The 10,086-nt window shown below is 42.2% G+C and overlaps 1 protein-coding gene and 1 non-coding gene across 2 annotated transcripts; one reads left to right on the top strand and one right to left on the bottom strand.

Moving 5' to 3' along the window:
• Window positions 1–3,342: 3,342 nt before the first annotated feature.
• On the top strand, window positions 3,343–3,900 carry LOC135202091 (basic proline-rich protein-like). Its single transcript, XM_064231343.1, has one exon. It carries the CDS (start codon window positions 3,343–3,345, stop codon window positions 3,898–3,900), a length of 558 nt encoding a protein of 185 aa, XP_064087413.1.
• A 3,240-nt stretch (window positions 3,901–7,140) lies between these two features.
• On the bottom strand, window positions 7,141–7,259 carry LOC135202605 (5S ribosomal RNA). The gene has a single exon (XR_010311769.1). It is a non-coding gene; the product is annotated as a 5S ribosomal RNA (ribosomal RNA).
• Between the last annotated feature and the right edge of the window lie 2,827 nt (window positions 7,260–10,086).

Here is a 10,086-nt window from a genome sequence, read left to right as displayed (position 1 = left end):
GGTATCACGGCGCCAGTTTGGCAAGAAATCAATCAAGAGGAGTGTCGTCATACTAGATATCAGCCTTATAATCAATAATACTTCAGTTCAAAAGGTGTTTTGAATTACAGAGTAACATTTTTCGTCAAAGATAATAATCACCGTTCGCTATCCATAATCATTGCTTTTTCTGGAACGGGTATGAAGACCAACTGATACCGTCTTTCTTTTTGTTTTCGTTTATTTTAGGATCATGGAACAAACGCAAAACCTTTACCATAGCGTGGGATTTTATTGATAAAGTTCTAAACGTATAGAAAGAACTTTATAGCGGAAAGGATTTTCGGCTGAGTTTGAAAATTATTTGGTTAGACGGATTTTTTTAAATATGAAAATGTATTTCGTAGATAATTATACTTTCAGCATTCAGACAGAAACCATAATAATAGTTAATTTGATGAGCTAGAAAGGAGACTTATAATTTAAAACAAAATATCCCTTTCTGCCTTGTATTCATTCAATTCATGCAAAAAGGGTTATTGCACAAACGTAATTACATTTATGATTTACTTGCAAAGATAGTACACTAGGTTTACTCAGGCCTTTCTGATTGACTGTATAACTTATCCATTTTAGTTTTCTATAAAAGCAAACTATTGAGATGGCTTTGTCTGTCCGTCCGCACTTTTCTGTCCGCTTTATTTTTTTCTATCCGCCCTCAGAGCTTAACAAATATTGAGGCTAGAGAACTGCAAATTGGTATGTTGATCATCCACCCTCCAATCATTAATCATACCAAATTACAGCCCTCTACTCTCTGTAGTTTGTATTTTATTTAAGGATAATGTTACCATGATCGTGCGTCTGACAACGCTGTAGGCCCCGTTGCTAAGATATCAGTTGATTCCTAGACACGTAAATATATCTAATCTTTCGGGCCAGCCGTCGGGCCAGTTTTATGAACTAATGAATATGTTTGATCAAGTCAGCAGTTGTGAAAGAGCCTCGAATATCTTTATTTATTTCTTAAACTGACATCGAAAAAAAATCCGAGGAAAACAGCTAATTGTCTTCAATTTGATCAACAAATTACGAATCGTCAATCAAGTGGCATTTTATCATTTTACATTTTAAGGATATTCATTTATTAGCATTTGTCAAACCCATAATTATCATCTGTTGCAAGGTGTTTTTTATTTTTTTTTTACTATTTTAACTACCTTTAATTATAATCTCGCCAGAGCAACGAAGAGAATTGGCTAACGTCTTTGGTCACTAGCACACTCGATATGATCAAGGAATCCACCTGTTCGACAATGGTTGATTTACTGGTTTAATCAGCCTTAATTATACCATGTTCTAAGTCTGATCTCGGAGCCCTATGTTCAACGCGTATAACGTATTCCCTTCAGTAGCAACTAACTGCTTCCACTGAAATGCAGTTCAGAAATCAGTGAAGTGAAAAATCCGTATCCTAATGATAACCCTCTTGAAAAAAAGAATTAATTACGAAGTAAAGATGAAAAAAAAAAAACTTGATTCTACTCACAGCATCCCTATATTTAACGAGCTAGTCTTAATCATAAGGCCGGGTATTCACGCACAGGTTTACCTGTCAGTCTCCCTGTCAGTTCATCGAAACTGACGTTAAAACGTACGTGTGGACGGCAGTTAGTGGGCGGAGTCAGTCCACTCACCAAAACTGATGAACTGATGGAATTACCTAAAGTTCTTTCGACCGACTTACAGGTGATCGCACGTGTGGACGGGTAACCAATAATTTTATGACAGTTCGCCGCCGGATTTCGTCTAGGAAGGATCTAGAATATGAATAAACTATGTACTCGTATATAGGCCTAATTCATTTCATTGTTAGACCATGCGGTGTTATTTGTAGACCGTTGCCAGTCCAAATCTTATGATATATATAAGAGAAAAAAAAATATTTCCATGGGATAGACAATTTGGTGTATGCCTAGACCAGAGTCCCGCGATTTTACGAAGGGTGTTGCTAGTGAAAGTAGGCTTCACGGTCTATTTCATAAATAACTGAACCAGCCTCCAGATCTAATTTAGCCTGATTTATTAATATTGTATGAGAATAGACATCTCTCTTTAATAGTCAATATTTAGACCATACTCTGTTATGCCTTTTTGCTTCTTTCTTATTTCGAAGTGAACTGCCGCAGCAGCTAGTCTTTGTAACTCTACATCCTCATCACCTAGCGGAGTTTCCATCGCTGCCATACAGTTGTTGCCACGACGAAGACTGGGCGAGAAATGAGGGCAATGACCTCGAGAATCGAGAAGACTGTCCGACTGACGGTTCTACTCTGTCGTGAACTTGTTTATCGTCCGTTCTTTTATAACCTTTTTAGCTTTTCAAGGGGGGCGTTGTAGTCTCAGAGTTGTTATTCAGAAGATGACCCTATCCATATAGAACAAGCCCACCACAGGGGTAATTGACTGGAAATTCAAGCTTCCAAAAAATATTCTGCCATTCATTAGAAAAAAGTAATAACAGAAGTTAATGAGAAATACAGAATGAAAAAATCGCTAATTAGCGACTTGTGTTTGAGATAGTTAATTTTTCAAAATCATTTTCACATACAATTTACAATTGTTAACAAATGTCGCCCCACTCAAATCATTCTACAATTGAATGCCTACAGAGGGGTTCGTTTGAAACAATTATGCACACAAATACAAACACACTCACGCATACACACACAAGCGAATCATTATACCATTCTACCATCTTTCTTCATAACTAGAGTGAATGTCACTTTCAATTTGTCACAGGAAATAGCAACGCTGTCAGATGATACCAAAAGAACGAAATCAAGTTCAAAACTAAGTGTTCATTAGGCTGAAATCTTACGTTGACTTTCAGATCTCTGTTAAAGGTAGATACGATGGTGAATAGACTCTGCTTGAAGGAAAACTAGATGGTTAAGCATACAGTGACAATGTCTCAGACTATTACCCTACAAAGCTGAAGCATGAAAAGGTGTACAGATGTAGCCTGTTCTCCTTATTATAAAATTATTGTCAGTAGAGAAGATAGAGACAGAATAGTAATGCAAAAAAGAAAAGGCTCGATTGTAAAACAGGCTGAAAAGTTTAAATATTTAGGATCTACTTTAAGCCAAGAGGGAGGATGTGAGGCTGAAGTTGACAGTAGGATAAGAGCTGCATGGGGGAAGTGGAGAGAGGTAGCTGGAGTAGTATGTGATAACAAAATGTCAATAAAGCTAAAAGTCACTATATATAACACGGAGATAAGACCAGTGTTAATGTATGGAGCAGAAATGTGGGCTCTACGAAGAAAGTGGCGGGCCTGGCCCACCCATCCCATGACACATGGCTGACCTCGTCTGCCCATCCTGCGACCCTTGGCAGGCCCACCACGCCTGTCCCGGGACACGTGGCAGACCTTACCCGCCCGTCCCGGGGCCCATGGCGGGCCTGACCCGCCCATCCCAGGAAATGTGGCAAACCTCGTCTACCCATCCTGGAACCATCGGTGTGCCCACCCCACCCGCCCCGGGACACGTGGTGGGCCTTGCCTACCCGTCCCCGCACCCTCGGCAGGCCTGGACCATCCTTCCCGGGGCCCCTAGTGGGCCTGGCCCACCCGTCCCTGGCCCACCTTTCCCACAACACATGGCAGACCTCGCCTGCCCGTCCCGGGACATTAGGGAGGCCTGGCCTGCCTGTCCTGGGATACGTGGTGGACCTTGCCTGCCCGTCCTGGGACCCGTGGCGGGCCTGGCCTGCCAGTCCCAGGACACGTGGCAGACCTCGCCCACCCATCCCAGGACCCATGGCAGCTCTGGCCCGCCAGTCCCGGGACATGTGGCGGACCTTGCCTGCCCGTCCCGGGAGCCGTGGTGGGCCTCGCCTGCCAGTCCCGATTGAGAGCAACACCTACGCTCAGCCTTAGAACCACAATATGCCACTGAATCCTTTCAATTCTCCTGGGGCTTCTCTGAATCCTCTGCTTCTTGTCTGGCACCTCCACGAATCCTACTGAATCCTCTCAATTCTCCTGGGGCTTCTATGACTCCTCTGCTTCTTCTCCTGGCACCTTCACGAATCCCACTGAATCCTTCCAATTCTCCTAGGGCTTCTCTGAATCCCCTGCATCTTCTCCTGGCACCTCCACGAATCCTCTCATTTTCCTCACGGTTTCTACACTGCTCCCATTTTTATTTTCCTTTCCCTTTCAGGAATCAATAAAACTCTTAAGAAAACATTTTGACATATTTATTTCCGTTTAAGTAAATTTCCTTCAAGGTTAACAAAGCAATCTTATTACAAAATAAACATCAAACTTTCCATACAACAAACATTCTCCTCAAATTTTTTACATCTGATCCTCTGAGTGAGGCCAGTGCAGACTTGATCGCGCCATTCCTTGAAGATCAACAGCAGCTTCTGTAGTTTTCATTTGTCCTTCTCCAGACGTCTGCATATCTCCTGGAGGTTCTTCAGGTCGCAGACCAATTTCTCCTTCTCTCCTCGCAGCTGTCGAACCTCATCTTCCAGTTGGTCGTTCCGTTCGCCCTGGAAACCGGCCTTCCTCTCCAACGATTCCAGGCGACGATTTTGTTCCTCTAGAAGGCATGCCAGCTCGTTCCTCTCAAGTTTCGCCACCTGAACTTCACACCGGAGTCCACACTTTTCCTTCGAGATGTCTTCCACTTCCTTATGCAGGCGCGGGAACCTCAGCTCGAGGTCTTTCCTGTCGGATTCCCGCTATTCAGTCGCGTCATTTTGTTCCTGGATGAGCCTCGCCATCAGCGCTGCTTCTTTGGTCTTAAGCTGCAGGTCTTTCTCCTTCTGTTGTAGGAGTTTCTCGAAACTCTCAAGCAGGCAGTCTGCCAATTTCCGTCACGTTGTCCCTCAGCTGCTGATTTTCTTCTGCCATCTTGAGGATCTTGTCTTCCAGCTGCCGTTTCTCCCTCTTCTCTTGATCGTTCTCCCTTTTCAGAAACATCATTTCAGCTTCGAGCGAGTGGCCCTGTCTTGCCAGGCCTGCTGTTGCAACACATCCGGAGTGATCTGGATTACACGTGTGCGTTCCTCCCTTCCGCCCGCCTTCTGAATCTCTTCATGTCGAGTCTCTGTTGCACCTGAAGAATTGTCCTGTCCAAGTTCACGCACTGCTCTCTCTGGCACTGGATGGTGTCTCGCAAGGTCGTAATTCTCTCGTTCAGTTCCTTTTCCTTGGGCTGTTCAGCTCCATCATCAGTCAGGAGAAACTTCACCAGCGGATAGGCAGCCAGTGTAAACAAGATGACTATTCCTCCGTTTTTCGAACAGTATCTGGACAACAACGTCCCAACAACACCTGCTGCCAAGGCCAGGTAAGGCCACATTTTCTCTAAATTGGAATCCATATCTGAGGTATGTTACCTACAGAGGCCATACCCAGTTCATACTCTCTCTCTCTCTCTCTCTCTCTCTCTCTCTCTCTCTCTCTCTCTCTCTCTCTCTCTCTCTCTCTCTATTTTTCGTTGATTTTCTATATTCCACGAGAGATATTTTGATTTATCAAAATATAGCAGGAAAGATTCTGAAAGATTTTTATTTATGTCTTGTCTCTTGGTGTTACAAATTGCTGAAATATCTCTCTCTCTCTCTCTCTCTCTCTCTCTCTCTCTCTCTCTCTCTCTCTCGCCGTGCGGATTTTTTTTATCTTATCTATGGCAAAAATTTCGGAAATTTTCCTTTATTTACCCTTTTGTCTAACGAATTTCTCTCTCTCTCTCTCTCTCTCTCTCTCTCTCTCTCTCTCTCTCTCTCTCTCTCTCTCTCGTCATGCCCCGAAGGTCTGGAATTCTTCATTTGTTCCTTCATTTAGATTTAAGGCTTTGCATTCGATAAGTTTAGAGAGAGAGAGAGAGAGAGAGAGCGAGAGCGAGAGAGAGAGAGAGAGAGAGAGAGAGAGAGAGACTGTATTTTTCCGTAGAAAACCCGTGTATTGGTATATTTACATATGATAGTGCATGTGAAATCACTCCTTTTGGAATATGATAGGAAATCTAATGTGTGTACTACCATGCTTCGTGTATAATGCTTCAATTGAGGTTTGTATTAATATTATTCTGTCCATCTAGGTATATATATAGAATATATTGTCCCAAAGACTGGTCATCTTTTAGACATGCTGTCGACGAACGAGGAACGCCAAATGATGATGTTTTTCAGTATCACAAACCTTACATTTTACGAGTATCTGTTTATTTATTTAGTTATTTGTCCATTTATTCTTTTTTCTTTTCCAATAAATGATCTCTTCTGTGTCTTTATGTTACTTTCTGTTACTTCTTTCTAATGAACACCATAATATTCTTTGGAAGCTTTAATTTCAAGTCAGTGACCCCTATGGTGGTCCTGTTCCATATGAATACGATTCATCTTCTGCATATAATAATAAAAATAATAATAATAATAATAATAATAATAATAATAATAATAATAATAATACATAAAAAAGTAAGGCTGTAAACCCCCATCCCTTTCTACCTTTTTCTTATTTTTTCGGGCCTGGGCAAGAACAGGACCACTGGTTGCCCGTCCCAACTGACCCTAACAATTCGCACGTCCGTCAACAATCATTATGCCAAAGAGTAACGAGAATTATTGGCTAACAGTTCACTAAAACAATACTCGTGCGTACCGTTGGCCACTTGTTTTTTCAGGACATATAGACACCGGATGTCTGATGCCATTAAGAAGGTTTTCTATTTCCTATGATTTCGTGAACTAGTTTATTATTATTATTATTATTATTATTTTGTTAAAAATGACAGCTGCTTCAGCACTATTAATCTTGTAAAGAGTCTTCTCTATCTTTCTGATGACGGCTTTCTCGTTGTTGCTTAGACTGGCGAGCAACGCACCAAAGGGCATGGTAAAATTCGGTTGAGTCATTTGATTTATTATTACTTATACAATTCTCTCTCTCTCTCTCTCTCTCTCTCTCTCTCTCTCTCTCTCTAACGCGACGTTTCCTCCTGATCGACAGGACATTATCAAGCGATAACTGCTGAGGGACTGAATTCCAGTGTTGTTGTTGTTGTTGTTTTTGATTAAGCTGACCTTGTGTCAGCACGGGCTCTTGCTCACAGAGCAGCCCGTAAAAAACTTAGACGCCAACAGCATCTGGTGTTCCCAGGCGGTCACCCATCCAAGTACTGACCAGACCCAACGTTGCTTAACTTCGCTGATCGGACGAGAAGCGGTGCTTTCAACGTGGTATGGCCGTTGGCAATCCCAGTGTTGTTGTTGTTGAAGATTAAGCTGGCTTTATGCCAGCACGAGCTCTTGCTCATAGAGCAGCCCGTAGCTTCCCAGTGGCGAGTCCATTCCCAGTGTTGTTGTTGTTGTTTTTGATTTAGTGACCTTGTGTCAGCACGGGCTCTTGCCTACAGAGCCAGCCGTAAAGAACCATCCCAGTGGCGAGTCCATCTCCTTTTATCGTGGTGTTGCGAGCTCTTGAGTACGGTCAGAGCACCTCTCCGGCAGGTCGGGTTCTCATTGGTTCCCGGGAAGGTGACTCATATGGCGGGCGTTGACGAGTCTTGCAGACCTTCTCAGGTGGGGGGGTATCTCCGGGAGCCTCTTGATTGGCTTCTACCTGAGTGACGTCACCCCTGGTATTATTCTCATGTCCGGTGTTCGTTCCATGCGCGCTGGTACTTTCGTTGGGGGGGAGGGGTGTGGTCCTCCTCACACACGTCGGTATCAGGAACGCTTCTTCGGTGGTATTAAGGGGAGGCTTTTCTTCGAGGATGAGCAGCGCTTCTAGGAGACGCAGACGCCGTGGGTCAGGTGCTCTCCCGATGATCTTAATATTCTTGACGATGTCGTCTCTCGTGATGTTTCTGTGGTGTGCTACAAGGGCGTGCTGCCTAATGGCGCCCTTCTGGGCGTGGCAGGAAATCCTTTTTGACAGGCGCATCGTCGTCATGCCGATGTAAATTCCCGGGAACCAATGAGAACCCGACCTGCCGGAGAGGTGCTCTGACCGTACTCAAGAGCTCGCAACACCACGATAAAAGGAGATGGACTCGTCACTGGAATTCTACGGGCTGCTCTGTGAGCAAGAGCCCGTGCTGGCATAAAGCCAGCTTAATCTTAAACAACAACACTGGAATTTAGTCCCTCAGCAGTTATCGCTTGATAATGTCCTGTCGATCAGGAGGAAACGTCGCGTTAGAGAGAGAGAGAGAATTGTATAAGTAATAATAAATCAAATGACTCAACCGAATTTTACCATGCCCTTTGGTGCGTTGCTCGCCAGTCTAAGCAACAACGAGAAAGCCGTCATCAGAAAGATAGAGAAGACTCTTTACAAGATTAATAGTGCTGAAGCAGCTGTCATTTTTAACAAAACGTCTACGAGAGGGTCTCCTTCCGAAATATTATTATTATTATTATTATTATTATTATTATTATTATTATTATTATTATTATTATTATTATTATTATTATTATTCTAAAGATGAACCTCATTCATATAGAACAAGCCAACCACCACAAGGTCCATTGACTTGAAATTCAAACTTCCAAAAGAATAGTATTCTGCCGTTCATTATAAGGAAGTAATAACAGAAGGTAATAGGAAATACAGAATGAAGAGAGAGAGAGAGAGAGAGAGAGAGAGAGAGAGAGAGAGAGAGAGAGAGAGAGAGAGAGTTTTCCATTAGTGACTTGTGTTTGTGATAGCTAATTTTTCAAAATCATTTTCACAAACAATTTACAATTGTTAACAAATGTCCCCATACTCAAACCATTCTTTAATTCAATTGAACGTTTGCAACAAGTATGCACACACACAAGCACATCCTTATAGTACCATTCTATACCATCTTTCTTCGTAACCAGAGGAATTAGCAACGCTGTCAGCTCATACCGAAACAACAAAATCAAGTTGAGAGCCAAATGTTCATTAGGCAGAAATCTCACTTTGACTTCCAGATCTCTTTTAAAAGGTGGAAACAATGGCGAACCGACTGCTTGGAAGAAAACGAGATGGTTAAGGGTAACGTACGATGACGATGACTCGGACTATTACCCTACAAGGCTAAAGCATGAAAAGTGGTAGCTACAGACGTAACCTGTTCTCCCTTAGTAGGAAATTTTCATCATCAGTAGTCGTCAGTTTTTGGTAGAAAGTGAATACTATCGCGTCCTTCCAGTTCGGTAACTACCAGACACACAAAATGAGCCTTTTTTAGTACTACCAGCCTCTTGGAGAGAGGCCTCGGTAGCATTCTATAGTTTTACTATCCTTTTTTTATATTTATAACAAACGTATATAAGTATGTATGTGTGTAAATAGGAAAAGTGTTGTTTTTATTTAGATGAGAAGGAAATTACGTCTGGGGCACAATAGGATCAAGAAGCTTTTTTCAGGAAACGTGTTGCGTTGCAAGCATACTTTTTTTTTTTTTTTTTTTTGTAAAAGAAGTCTATTATCTGTCTGTCCTCAGATCTTGAAACCTACTGAGGCTAGATTTTTTTTTTTTTTTTTTTTACTTGCTGTAAGTTAAATCTTGCGTGTCAGCTGGCCAATAGTTAAATCAAACAGGAAGATATGTGACGTAATTGATTAGTAATTTTTTTCAATTAACCTCGAGCAAAAAGTGAACTGGGGCAACTAAGGCCATTCAATTGTTAGAAGACAGTGGAAAGTAAGTTGGAATTAGCTGTTTTCCTCGGATTTTTTTCGATGTAAGTTTAAGAAATAGATATTATAGATATTCGAGGCGTCTTTCACAAATGCTGACTTGATCAAATATATTCAGGAGTTCATAAAAATTAAGTATATCTTAATTTACCAGACCACTGAGCTAATTAACAGCTCTCCGACGTCTGGCCCGAAGGATTGGGTATATTTACGTGTCTAGAAACCAATTGGTTACTTAACAACAGGACCTACAGCTTATTGTGGGATCCGAACCACATCGAGAACTGAATTTCTATCACCAGAAATAAAATCCTTTGATTCCTAATTGGTAGAGCTGGGAATGGAACCCGGACAATGAGATCGGTAGTTGAGCACGTAACCAACTTGTCCAGCAAGAATCTTCA

Source organism: Macrobrachium nipponense, chromosome 30 (assembly GCF_015104395.2).
Source record: "Macrobrachium nipponense isolate FS-2020 chromosome 30, ASM1510439v2, whole genome shotgun sequence".
Classification (NCBI taxonomy): Eukaryota; Metazoa; Arthropoda; class Malacostraca; order Decapoda; family Palaemonidae; genus Macrobrachium; species Macrobrachium nipponense.
This window is presented reverse-complemented; position numbering and strand designations above follow the sequence as displayed.